The sequence below is a fragment of the Pseudorasbora parva genome, chromosome 9 (assembly GCF_024679245.1).
Source record: "Pseudorasbora parva isolate DD20220531a chromosome 9, ASM2467924v1, whole genome shotgun sequence".
Taxonomy (NCBI): Eukaryota; Metazoa; Chordata; class Actinopteri; order Cypriniformes; family Gobionidae; genus Pseudorasbora; species Pseudorasbora parva.
The window spans coordinates 28346721-28361380 of NC_090180.1; the positions used below are offsets into that span (position 1 = coordinate 28346721).

Consider the following 14660-nt stretch of genomic DNA (forward strand, 5'->3'; position numbering starts at 1 on the left):
AAATATGAGTGAAACGATTGTTTCACCCAAGACTGATAAACGCACCGGAGTCATCACTCAACTCTTATAAAGCAGCCAAGAAATACAGTGTCAGAGTATAAAGTTAGAAGATGGCAAGCCCAAAATACATTCAAAGAAATGCTTACTGCAGTCTTAAAAAAGGCTGCTGCGAAGAAACAGGCAAGTGTGTCAGTACATATCTGAAAAAATAAATGACGGCACTAACCAGATCCATCATTCAGCTGAAGGCACTGGATATCACCAAAGTGCTGAATTTACTCTCGAGGCCCATGATTTCTTCTTTCTGCTACGAACTGACGCATTTTCCTGTTAATATCCTCAAAGTGGCTGCTTTGATGCGTGTAAGAATGATGCGGCACACTGAACGATTAGTGCTTGGGAGAAACTGCTGTCTTTTCAGCGCAGTGTGATCGGCCTTAGGAAAACAGTTTTATATCCTCCCTGGATGAGACAAGTAATGCCGATCAAACACTTGTGCTTTTTGACATGCCATCATCTGTCACTGTACAGAAAAAGATGAGAAATGAGAACTGTAAGTTATTTGTATGGTAGTTATGCCATAAAGTGTTTATTTCTGAATGAGATTGTTGTACGTTTTATTCAAACATTTAATGTTTTAAAAGACAAGATTTGGTCTCCAAAAAGCCTTTTTCCGAAATATACATTTTGAAAAGGAGGGTCATTCATGGTTGACTTATATTGGGAACAATACATCTCATATTTTATTTCAGTTAAGGTTTTATATTTTTTATTTCAAGCAACAACATTTTTTTTGTTAACTATTTTAAGAGCTAAAAAAAAATCTCACAAATGCAGAAATCCTTGTTGCTCCTGTGAGCCCATGTCTTGATGAATTAACTGTCTGTCTGTCTGTCTGTCAGATGGTGTCTCAGAGGATCAGTTCAGTGGATCTGTCTTGCTGTAGTCTAGAGAAATTGCCACCCAACCTGCTGTACAGTCAAGACCTGACGCATCTCAACCTCAAACACAATTTCCTTCCTGCTGACCAAACGCTACTGCAGCTCCAGAGGTCAGTGTTTGTTTCACAGATCGGCTCATCTTTCCCCTGCTTCAGACACACTATTTGTCATCTACCTTTTATTTTAAACGGTCAACCTCTGTTGTTTGCAAAAACATTTTTTTTTTTTTTTTTTTTTTTTTGCAAAATGCATTTGATTGCATTTTAAAATATTAGTTAAACTAAAGTTGTGTGCATTCATTTGCTTTACAGCATTTTTATTCATATATTTGTATTTTTACTATTATCATAAAACAGAACATTTCTAAAAAAAGAAAAAAAAACATTAAAAAGTAATGCATAGGGCACTTTCATAGGGCACTGTACATTTTTAAATTCGTATTAATTCTTTCGATTATTTATTTATTTTATTTTTTATTAAAATGTTATTCATTACAATAGAATTTAATGTTAAATATTAAATTCCAGCAATTTGGGACAAAAAAAGTGCCATTCATATAATGTGAAAAGTAAGAATACAGAAAATAACTGTTTAAAGTGAATTAACCTAAATTCATGTTGGGGATAATATTAATCCAATTACTTACTGTTCCACTCAGTAGAATCTACTGTCATCTGCTGTCGGAAATGGGAAATGCATCCTGTCTGACCAGAAGCAGAGATAAAACATAAAACTTCAAAGCATGTTGCCGAAGCATTTAAATAAACCCGTGTTCAACTCTATGATTTTAGCCAGCACTTTGTAAATTATCAGCTTCTGTATGATTATGCCTGGACAATATTTGGTCACTTAAGAAAACTGTCAATTTGTGGATTAACAGATGTTCTGCACCAGTTCCCAATTCTACCAACAGCTTTGTCAAATGAGAATGAGCTTCTTCTTTTTTTCATAATCAAGAACTGAAACTATCCACTTTATAATAAATACTAAAACAAGTATAAAGGATACAATGTGGATGAAAATATGAATTTATGAAGTAAACTAAAGTGTCATTCCTTTATAAGATCTACAGACACTGTGTGAGGTGAATAGTTGCTGACTGTGATGTGTCGAACAGCCACTGTCACCATCACATGCTGATGATTTCATTTCTCCTAATGTCCTCTCTTCCCCTGCAGATTTTCCCGTTTGCGGAGTCTCAACCTCTCTAATAACCAGCTGGGAAGTTTCCCCCTGCACATCTGCTCCATTAGCACGCTGACAGAGGTCAACCTCAGCTGCAACCACCTCACCTCCATCCATCCTGATGTGGTCAAAATGACCAAGTGAGTGTGCTTTTAAGTCCATTTTTCCCCCGGTAAACAATAGTGGTAATCCACCTTTCACTCAAGTCAAGAGGTCCTCGTTGCAGCCTGTAGCACGATGACGTGCTGGATCAGATCCAACACGTACTGGATGCGCATATGCTGTGGTTTCATTCACAATTGGATGACGTCACATACGCATGCGCAGTAGAGTTTTGGGGACATCATTGCATGCGTAGAGCGCAGTTGAAAGTTTTGGTGAACTGGATAGATAAATACTCAATCTGCTTGCGCAAAAATAATGATTGACATGCTCACGCCATCAGGACACAGGTTTTGCATTTTCCCTTGAATGTGTACTGGTATTTTAAGTTGTTTACAGGTCGTGTTGTATTGTACAATGAGGATTAAAATTACATTGTTTTGCATGCATGTAGAGAGAAACTAGGATAACTTAGTCACATTTATGAAAAGATGACTTATTCATCAATAATTACTTAATACTATTTATCAGTACTACTACTACACAGGTTAGAACATCATCTATATACAATATTGATCAAACATGTCACTTAAGACCAGCGCAATCGCATTATAAGTTAACCTAGAGATCGGTATGACATCATAACGATCCACCATCCAGTACATATTGGATCTGATCCAGCTACATCATCGTGCTACAGGCTGCAGCGAGGGGTGTCTCACTCAAGTGGCCACGTCTTTAAATATGCAGAACTTTAAGGCTCAATAAAATTTAAACGGAGGAATTATTTTAAAAAATTCACCCCCTCACAGATGTCAGGAGAACCAAAATTTTCTATCTAGACCAAAACCAAGTTTTGTACCAGGCTGTAAACATTAAACAATCTGCTGTAAAGATGGGCATTTTAACTTGGGGGAGACGCAGATTTGCTCCCTTTTTAAAGCTTGTCTCTAGCGGCCAATCAATGAATTGCAGTTTAAGTCACTTCCGTAATGGCTTAAAGAGAAACGCGTTCGTTTTTTTTTTCTTACGAATTTGTTTACGCACAATTCTATAGCCCTTTATGTATGCTTAGGCTGTTAAAAAAATTGTATAAACAAATATGAATTATGAATATATGAATATATTTATTTTAAATATAAAAAGATAATACAATTAACTAGAACTGTTAAAAAACAGTAGTATTAGTAGTAGTAAACAAGTATTAAATAGTTTAATGTCAACTCCAGTATCATCCACTTGAGTTGTGTGGGGTGGGGTGTAAATTAAGCTTGACATCTCTGACGTCACAATCATGTTGCATTGTGGTCTATGGATCTACTTGAAGTGTACATGCTGAGTAGACTCATTCTGTCTAAATTGAGGGGTTGAGAGTCTGTCTAAATAAACTTCCCTTGTCCACTTGAAAGTTAAATGCAAAAAGTTTAACTCACTTAAAACAGCAGTGGGGATATCCCTGAGGGGAAGTGCTGAGGGGATGTTCACAAGTGTGTGTCTAAAAGTGGAGTTAAACCAGGGTGACCAAACAGTTTTCCCAGGACATAGACATTTTGGTTATAGATGATAAATATGGTTATAGTGAGGAAAATAAGTATTTGAACACAAGTTCTCCCACTTAGAAATCATGGAGGGGTCTGAAATTGTCATCGTAGGTGCATGTCCACTGTGAGAGACATAATCTAAACAAAAAATATCCAGAATAAAGCCCTGCATTTATGCCCGAGCCTGACGGTCCCCGACTTTTTTACGCCCCTAGGGCCGGTCTTCGGGCCAATTTTCACGTCATACCTAAAACGCGGCCCGGGCTTCAGGCCTTTTTTAGGCATCTCCTTCGTTTTATATTTATTTTATTAATTAAAAGGAACAATGAGATGTTCTGCTGGTGGAAACAACACGAGACCATAATAGCTAACGCGACTCAAGATGGCTCGCACAGTGTTCAGAGCATAGGTTCAGATTCCGCGCCAGCAGCAGCAGCGCGCGTTTCTTGTAAGCGTGGCGTTTCTGTTACGTGTCATCCGCGGGGCGTCTGCTGCTATTAATGTACAGGGAAGCCCTTTACTTCATGTTAAATATAAATATATTGCCTATTGATACAGCAAAGACAACGTCGGCAGTAGCCGGCCCATACCATATCCATGGTATTGACGGCAAAAGGCTACAGAATATTTCGTTCTATACAGGTTTAATATTTCAAAATCGATAATTATGTTGTTTTTTATTATTACAATTCGGCCTTTATCTGCATTTATGTTAACCTACAGACTTTCAAACATGAAAATGTCATTTTTATTAATATGTATTCGTGTCGAAATGGCATATAAACATCTTTTCCTATTATATTTCGCCTGGAAACGCTTTCAACACGCTCGCGTGTCGCGTGAAAATAGGCGTAGGCCTATCTTCTATTTGAAGCATGCACGTATTTTCCGCGCGGCTCGGACCGACGTAGGCAGTATGCAAGCTCTAACCGATTAACATGGGAGCCGAAATAAAAACGGACACGCCACGCAGCCGAGACGCTCACGACACGCTTGCAGTGTGTCCCCGGCCTTATGGCCTTTTCACAACTGGTTCCTTCATTCGTTTTCTCTGAACAGGTATTTATCTGATTGCGAAATGACTAAATTATCTTACCAGTGCGCTTAGGTCGCGCTCTCTCTTATGTGGTCTTTGAATTTGAAATGAGCTGCTGAATAAAATGCATCTAATCTTATGTTTTCGTTGCTGTAAACTCTGTTAAACGAGCATATACCACGGGAATTGAAGATCGGATTTATATTCATTTTGCGTAGGTGTAAGGTAGGCTATAAGACAACCTGCATGTTCGTTTTTTTTTATTATTTGTTTAGCTCCGTTTGCGAGAGCCGCGAGCAGAATCAGCCTGCCTCAGCTCGTCAAAATGCCTTTTACTGTGGTGGTAATAGTAGGCGAAATTAACTAACATTGTGATGCTTGAAGTGTTTTATATCTATGGATTTTATTATAGGCAAGACAAGCCAAGAGTTGATTTGAGAGACTAAATCGATTAAATATGCGGTTAACTCACTGTCGGCCGCTGGCCGCTTGGTCGTCACTTAAAAAAAATAAAACTTTAATTTAACAAACAAAAAAATGCTCTAAACATTTTTCTAAATTAACTTAATAAAGAAACGAAACGAAATATATCTACTTTGACATTAAAAACAAAACAGAACTATTTTAATGGCTGCAACAATGTAAAAAAAAAAAAAAAAAAAAAAAAAAAAAAGACGGGCTCCAGTCGGACTCGGGCCGAGAATTTTGATAAGCTGTCGGACTCGGGCCGGGCTAGGGCCTCAGCGTCTCGGGCCAGGGCCGGGCTAGGGCCTAGATTTGAGGCCCGTGCAGGGCTCACATTTAGTGGAATTATGACCAAAAAGTTATATTTTGGTCTCATCTGACCACATGACTATCTCCCATGTCTCCTCTGGATCATCCAAATGGTCATTGGCAAACTTAAGATGGCAAACTTAAGACGGGCCTGGACATGTGCTGGTTTAAGCAGGGGAACCTTCTGTGCCCATGCATGATTTCAAACCATGACGTGTATTACCAACAGTAACCTTGGAAACGGTGGTCCCAGCTCTTTTCAGGTCATTGACCAGCTCCTCCCGTGGTGTTCTGAGCTGATTTCTCACCTTTCTTAGGATCATTGAGACCCCATGAGATGAGATATTGCATGGAGCCCCATCCTGAGGGAGATTGACAGTCATGTTTAGCTTCTTCCATTTTTTAATGATTGCTCCAACAGTAGACCTTTTTTTTACCATGACCATGTTAATAGTTGGCTTCTTACTGATTGTATGGGGTGGACAGGTGTCTTTATGCAGCTAATGACCTCAAACAGGTGCATTTAATTTAGGATAATAAATGGAGTGGAGGTGGACATTTTAAAGGCAGACTAACAGGTTTTTGCGGGTCAGAATTCTAGCTGATAGACAGGTGTTAAAATACTTATTTGCAGCTGTATCATACAAATAAATAGTTAAAAAATCATATTGTGATTTTTGTTTTAAATTATGTCTCTCACAGTGGACATGCACCTACGATAACAAGTTCAGACCCCTTCATGATTTCCAAGTGGGAGAACTTGCAAAATAGCAGGGTGTTCAAATGCTTATTTTCCTCACTGTATTTTGAAATGTAACAATTTTCTATCCATACAGAGGGGCATACTTCAATGTATTGAAATTAATAAGGCATTGTTGGGTAATTTGAGTATCATTTGAGTATCTCATTACCGGGCTGAGTGTCCTGGTTTTCGGTAACCAAAATATGCTCACCCTAAGTTAAACAGTCAAAGTGACAGTAAATATGTTATGTGGAGTCAGGCAGTCATGTGACACTCACTGCACTGCTGCCACCTGCTGGACACACGCGTGCTTATCCAGACCTCTCAAGGTTCATGTTTCCAATTTTACTGTAGACTACAGTAAATCTGTGGAAACTTGACACTTGAGAGGGCTTGGTAAGCACAAGTTTGTCCAGCAGATCATTTCTACACAGAAGCCATCATTTATTGCTTCCAGTAACAATAAATAATGGCCTCTTTGCTGAAAGAATATGTTGCATAGTAATACCCAGCTAACAGGGAACATTAGATAAATGTTCTGGCAAGTTTCTCTCAAAGTTATGATCAAACTTTCTTCCAGCAACATTAAAAGAGTGTTTGTTAAAAGGTTATCTGGTGTTTAATAATGTTCTCAAAACATTAGCACTAAAACATACGCATTGTTCATGTAATCTCCTTTTCCTTAAATAGTTTTACTTGAATGTTCATCTAACATTTTTTAAATGTTACTACTTGTTTCAGAATGTTCTGAAAATATTCAAAACTAACATTTTCCTAATGTAGGTGAAATTATAAAATGGATTGTTTCGTTCTCTTAAAGGAGTAGTTCACTTTAAAATAAATATTTCCCAATACTCACCCTCAAGCCATCCTAGGCTTAGCTATGACTTTTCTTCTTTCTGATGAACACAATCAGAGTTGTATTAATAAATATCCGTATGCTTCCAAGCTTTATAATGGCATGAACCTGGTCCATTGAGTTTGAAGCTCAAAAAAGTGCATCCATCCATCATAAATGTGCTCCACGTGGCTCTGGGGGTTAATAAAGGCCTTCTGAAGTGAATCGATAGGTTTTGTAAGAAAAATATCCATATTTAAAACTTTATAAAGTAAAATATCTAGCGTCCGCCAGACCACCTTCAATATTCAACTTGCATAGAAAGTGCAACGCCTCTTGCATACATACAATTTTTTTTGTGGGGTAATTTTCCTTTTAAAGTGAACTACTGCTATAAAACGTGTGTGTGTATGTGTGTATATATATATATATATATATATATATATATATATATATATATATATATATATATATATATATATATATATATATATATATATATATATATATATATGCTTTTTATGGACTTGTTGTTCATGAGCTCATGTCCAGCTCTGTGTCAGTCTGCAGACGTTTGTGCTGGATGGGAACCTGCTGTGCGCTCTTCCTGTGGAGCTGGGCTGTCTACAGAGGCTGGCCTATCTGGGTCTGTCCTTCAATGAGTTCACACAGGTGCCGTCGGTGCTGGAGCGGTTGCCCGCTGTCGAGAGACTCTGTATGGCTGGAAATAAAGTGACGGTGCTGACGCTACAGACCTTCCGCCTGCTGACGCTCAAACACGTCGACCTCCGGTGAGCACAAGCACCATCACACTGCTCTGACCGATCGGGACAGATTCCAGACTAGCTGTGATAGTAGATACTAGTGGATTAGTATCCTATTAAACCATGAACCATGGTAAAATCACTGGAATGCACAGCCTCAAGTGTAAAATAGCTAAATCTAATAACTTATTATGTATTATGAATTTAGTGTGTAATTTGAATATCAAGTTTTGCAGTTTGTTAGGTGGTATGTTCACAAATCTAGAATGAATTGAAATCAAACACATAAAATGGTCTGTAACTTTTACTACTTTACTCTGAAAATGCATAGCAGAGATATACAGTAACACATAACTGTAAGGTTTCACTCATTGACTTCCATAGTATTTTATTCCTACTATGGCTAAGTCAATGGCTACCGTCAACTGTCCTGTTATCAACATTCTTTAAAATATATTTGTTTGTATTCAATAGAAGAAATTTACTTGTTGGGGGAACTATCTCTCTCTTAAATGCTCTTTGAACTTACATGAACTAACAAAGGGCAACTGTATTTTAATCAATAGCTGGAATACACTACTCTTTTGCCCAGGTTTTTGCCCTGATATGCAGTCTGGACAAGTCAGCACTATTCAGAATCAGTCTTCATATCTTTGGCAATCAAAATTGAACGATTTGACAGAAAATCACACTTTTTTCTTGCTTCAGACTGTGATTCCATAGCCTGACAAGCCAGACCCACATCAAGATGTTTGGTCTGGAAACTCACCATAGACAGGGCTCAGTCCGAGGGGCGGGATAAACGGTTGTCTTTCAAACTCCCTCTGCACGCAATAGGATAGCGGTACACCAACCGGAGCAACGACGGTGAAGGGGAGCTCGCTGACTGATTAAACATTCACCGTATCCGGTCGGCTAAACTCCGAACACATCTTCCCTTTTTAAGAATGACTTCAGTGCCGCTCTTTGTTCTTTTCTCAGAGGAAAGCTTAACTCCAAGTCTTCCGGAGGCGCGGGTAGAGCTGATTCGAAAGACCGCCACCTGTGAAACACAGTTTCTGTGTTTACTAGAAGACTGTGTTACTAGAAGCACGCAAACGCAACTCGGCCGTCGTCATTATGGCCCCGCCCGCCGACTCTATAGCCTACCTACACGATGTGATTGGGCCGTCCAGATTCTGAGGAATACAGCTCAGATAGGAATTGAGAGTTGCTAGACCACACTTGTGGGCAAATTAAATTTGCTGCCGCTAGGGTGCGTCTAGATTTCTAGGCTAGTGATTCCATCCAGTCAGAGGAAATCGAACATATTTTAAACCGATTTTAAAACATCTTGTTTTCATTTTTAATGTGTCTCCTGGCAATATGGCACTTTTTTCTGTGTAAATTTGCTTTGAAAGTACTCGTGTGTGATTCTAAATCAATTCATTTTTGATGCCCTATTTAAGTTCTCTGTAACTTACATTAAAGGGTTAGTTCACCCAAAATTATCCCATGATTTACTCACACTCAAGTCATCCTAGGTGTAGATGACATTCGCCTTTCAGACAAATAAATCTAATGTTAACCATGTACACCCTGAAATACAATAGTCTTTTTTTGTTCCATTTTTTAATGGAACAGTTTATTGAATCTTCGGACAAAACCTAACATAAAATCTAACAAAAAAAGGAGCAAATATGCCTTTTTTGAGGATAATATTTGCTACACAGGGCTTTTATGGCTCATATAGTATGATTTTGTGAGAATATGGAGCTTATACTTATAAAAAACCTCACATATATTCAGAGCAAAAATATGCAATTTGGTGCAGATGTTGTTATTTATATGAATGAAAAGTAAAGTAAAAGAAAATTCTTATAATGATGCTTATAATGCAATTCAATGAGAATTTAATTGAATTCAATGTCTTAGTAAGATTATGTGTAATGGTTAGTTTTATGGTCAAAGCTCTATTGTTTTAAAGCATATAAAAAAGCCTTATTATCATATTTGAAAGTCGCATTTTAACATTATTTTTCAAAAAAAAAAAAAAAAAGATGTATGGATAATCAAGTAAAGCTAAGTTGCTTCAGTCCAGTCGGTGTTCCTCTTGAAATATTACTAACAATATAAAAGTTATTCTTATATTTATTTGAATTTGCCATCTCATCAGTCTGAACCAGATCTCCAGTGTGGTGCCGGACGAGCCGGAGTTTCTTCGTCACGTGACGCTGCTGGACTTGCGTGATAACCGTCTCACTGAGCTGGACGCGTCTGTCTTCCCGCGGCTGGAGGTTCTGCACTGTCAGAGGAACCGGCTCACGCGGCTGCGGCTGCGTGGCTGCGCGCTCAAGGCTCTCTACGCATCCAACAACGGTAGAGCACACACCATTATGCCTCACGTTAACCCACAACTTCCATACGCTCTCTTGATGCTTTATGACATCTGTTCCACAGAGTTGCAAGAGTTAGACGTGAGTCCTGTGGCCTCCAACCTCACGTACGTGGACATCTCCAGGTTGGTTTGATCGCTTTCACTTGCATCTTTGTTACTCTCTGATCCCTCCTGTCAAACCCACATCAGGACATGACGTTTCCATACGTGTGTCATCAGCTGTGTGTGTTCGCTCTCTGACAGGAACTGTATGACGTCTCTGCCCGACTGGTTGAGTGACAGCAGAAAACTGGAGGTTCTAGACGTCAGTCACAACAGCATCGCTGAACTTCCCCCGTGGTGAGTGTCTTAGTGAAACTGCAGTGGTTTGTGTGGATTGTGTGGACTCCTGATTATTGACATAGTCATCACCATAGCAACAGATAGGCATTATGCATACACCAACATTGATGCCAATAATTCATGGCAATTTAACAATTTTAACGGAAAGAATCGTGTCGTTTAAAGTCAGCATAATTTTAATTCAAATGTGGGACCCTATGATTTCTGCAAAGCAAAACAGTCATACACATACAATTTACCTTATATGGAATGAGAATATTAAAGCTGAAAAAGACTGCTATTGAAATATGAAGTCTGTCTATGAAGTACGTCTCATTTTCGTCTACTACACACATACTCAAGCATGTGTGGCACTTGTGGTATTTTCAGCATCTGCTGTCTCACAATAGAGCTTAGATCGGGCCCAAAAAAATCAAGGCTGCCCCTACCCGAATCCGTGCACGCCGTGTCGGAGCCCAGACCGCCCTGACACGACACATTAATTGTAATTATGAGCCCGATTTAAACCTGACCATTTTTTTAAACGGGGGCCATTATAACCGACATTCTCAACCACAACAGAAATCTGTTTATAATTATCTTTATATATTTTAGGGAAAGTTCCCCCTGAAATTAAAATATAGCCATCATTTGCTGATGCTGTGGTGACGCTCAAAAGCAGAAATATATATTTTATTAAATGTCCTGCACGCGCTCCTCCATATAATGGCAGTGAATGGCGATCAGGCTAAAACTTTACGAAAAGGACACAAAAGTATCACGCAATGATACAGCAAGACTCGTTCCATATATGGAATCCGATGCAGGAGAAGCGCATCGGTCAGAGAAGGAGCTCGAATCGCAAGTAAGTGTTTCCGAAATACTCTGTATTTGCTGTATTGCTTGGTGTATTAAATACCTGAAAGAAGATACATTTCGCTCTTTTCTTCTTCCCTTTTCTGGTTTTTGCTACTCTGAGCGGTATACAAATCTTGGTATTTGGGGCACTTTTTGTCTTGATGGATAGCTTCCTGTTCTCCTGAGTTGTAAGTCGCTTTGGATAAAAGCGTCTGCTAAATGCATAAATGTAAATGTAAATATATATAATACTAAGCCATTTCACTTGAGAAAACTACCGTCAGATACAATCAGAAACTCAAAGCTCTTCACTACAATTGCCAAAATAAAATATATTACTTTTGACAGAAGAAGGTACTTATTACACCGTGTTTATGCAGTTAAAGGACGTGAAAAAGCGACCTGAAGTTAGTTGGTATTCAGTTCTGTTGTAAAGATCCTCAATTATTCAATTTGTTCATTTCATCAATAAAGAAGTTCTTCAAAAAAATGATGTCATTGTCCAGCTCAGCTCAGTTCTCATTCAATAGTGCATACAGTCAGATCAATAATATTGTTGAATATTAAGTGTCTGCAACTTATCAAACCAGAGGTGACAGTGGCAAGGAACCCAAAATTCCATCAGGTGACAGAATGGATGACAAAATCCTTGGGAGAAACCAGGCTCAGTTGGTGGGCCAGTTCTCCTCTGGCCAACGAACGAACACAGTGTGATTATGATTCAGGCTGCATCAGATTGGGATCGGTAGTGTTACAACCCTGGCTCTAGGCAAGCAAAGGACACAAAGGCTGATTCAAATATAAAAGAATACTTGGATTGTAGGGATAACAACATTGCTACTGCAGTACTGGCTGCAAGAACAGAGAGAGAGAGAGAGAGAGAATGTGCATGTGTCCTGGATTTAAAATGGCTCCCTTCAGGTGACACCAATTAACCAGTTGATTGCAGGTGAGCTACCAGGTAACTGCAGCAAAACACAGGTTAGAACACTCCCACATTACAGGTAGCATTCAAATATTCATCCAGTTCCTTTTGCTTGAAGATCGGATTCATCACGCTGGTATGGAGCCAATGCTGGCCATAAGGTCTGTGCGGAGGACCTGTCTGATTCTTGTGGTCTCTGCTGAGGATCCGTGGCGATGGCTGTCATGTCAACGGGGCCTTCACAGGGGATTGCCTAGTAGACACGGTCTCTGCTGACATTCAGGGCTGCGTTTTGGTCGTGGCTAGGTGCAGGTCCACCATCTGATCTGGATATGGACCGGATCCAGCTGACTACGGTAACCCCGGGATAAGGATGAGACAGACTAATATTAGCGTAGATGCCATTCTTCTTACAATGTAACAAGTACATTGGGTGCTATAGGAAGCGTTCACGGCTCCGGTTGAACTAATTTATTCAGCTTAACCATTGTTGTGTATGCTAGGTTAAAGAGAGAAGTTTTTAGTCTAGAATTAAACATACAGAGTGTGACTGTTTCCTGAAGAAGGCTGTTTCAGAGGCCGTTATCAAGGACTATAATGCGTTAAGAGCTCACTCAAATACTGCTAAAGCATGCATTTAGTGCTTTGTAAGCAATTAGCAAGATTTTAAAATGCATGCATTGTTTAATAGGGAGCCAATGCAGTGTTGACAGAACCAGGCTAATATGGCCATACTTCCTGGTTCTAGTAAGAACTTGAGATGCTGCATTTTGGACCAGCTGGAGTTTGTTTTTTAAGCATGCAGGGCAGGCACCACCCAGTAGAGCAGTACAATAATCTAGCCTCTCGTTTAATCTAGCCACTGTATCAAATAAATATATAGGGTTGTGTTTTTTTCTTCTTCTAAGAGAGTCGAAAAGTAAGCAGATCTAGTAGTTTTTAAGGTCTTCCTGTATGCACTTTCATTCCACAAAATGCGAATATTTAAGCGCAAAGGAGCAACTGTGTCTACTCCTAAAGTGCTGGAAAAGAGAGAGTTGATCATTTTTGTTTGCAACATTGAGTTCTTCTAAGCTAACTGCCATCAAAAGTCAGCAAATTCTTTGGTAAAGTCTGTATGGTGCCCTGGTGGCCTGTATACAGTAGCCAGTGCAAATATCAAATGATTTCTCACTTAAGCCCCTTTCACACTGCGATTCCGGCAAATACACGGATAATGTGACCCGGCATTTGTTCCCGGGCCGCTAGATTTTGTCCATTCACACTGCCAGCGAAATATGGTAATATGTGCGCTTTCACACACAACCCGTAACGGTCCCGGGTCGAGTTGACACGTGACATCCAGATGTCCAGTTTGCGCACATTTCTGCTTGTTTAATTTTAGTTTCTTTTGTATACGAACACTCTCTGCGTTTAAAACACCGACTATCTCTTCTGGCACTGCAGGGTTGTATTATTGAAAAAACAAGCTCTGGGAGTCGCACGATAACTACGTACACGTTGCGGCATTAGTTTCAGCTTTTGTTCACACAGTGCTCGTCCCCGCCCCGCAATATTACTAGGTCCCCGACCCGGGTCGAATACGGTAATCAATCCCGGGACGTGGTTGCTTTCACACAGAAGGCGACCCGGCAATGTTCCGGGAATATTGCGGGTCCGACGTGCAGTGTGAAAGGGGCTTTAGACTAGGTAGTGTTACATAAAGCACTTCAAAACAGTTATACTTGAAACTAGACCTCTCAGTAAAACTGAAAATATTACTATCAATTACGGCAACACCTCCCCCTTTGCCATTCAGACGAGGCTTGTGTTTATAACAGTAATCTTGGTGGGTGGATTAATTTAAAGTAATGTGATTGTCTGGTTAGAGGCAGGTTTCTGTCAGACACAGCATATTTAGGTTATGATCTTTGATCATATAATTGACAAAAAGGGATTTTGCAGAAAGGGATCTAATATTCAGCAATTTAGAAATTTAATTTTCAAATGAAAATAAAATTTTCTAAAGTGTCTTGTCTTCACATTTCATGATAAGGGGTGAACACAGCAAAAACTTTTCAGTGGGTGGGAAACTTGTCTTGTATCGCTCCTGCATCATATTATCTAAATGGAATTTATTACAAAGAACTGTAAATGCAGATATTTGTCACGTTTTGAGTTTGACTTTTTTCTGTTCTTTTCTAGCCTGAGTTTCATTGTTAGTACTTTAGCATGTTTATTTTAGTTCATTTTCTGTTTCTTAGCTTTTTGTCATCA

The 14660-nt window shown here is 39.2% G+C and overlaps 1 protein-coding gene across 1 annotated transcript in view; it reads left to right on the forward strand.

Moving 5' to 3' along the window:
• The window catches only part of phlpp1 (PH domain and leucine rich repeat protein phosphatase 1), an 82287-nt gene that overhangs the window by 47643 nt on the left and 19984 nt on the right, over positions 1 to 14660 (forward strand). Inside the window, exons 4-9 of the mRNA XM_067452161.1 lie at positions 903 to 1051; positions 2120 to 2266; positions 7723 to 7950; positions 10079 to 10281; positions 10363 to 10423; positions 10544 to 10639. Coding sequence (XP_067308262.1) covers positions 903 to 1051; positions 2120 to 2266; positions 7723 to 7950; positions 10079 to 10281; positions 10363 to 10423; positions 10544 to 10639 — 884 coding nt within the window. The remainder of the gene's footprint in view (positions 1 to 902; positions 1052 to 2119; positions 2267 to 7722; positions 7951 to 10078; positions 10282 to 10362; positions 10424 to 10543; positions 10640 to 14660) is intronic.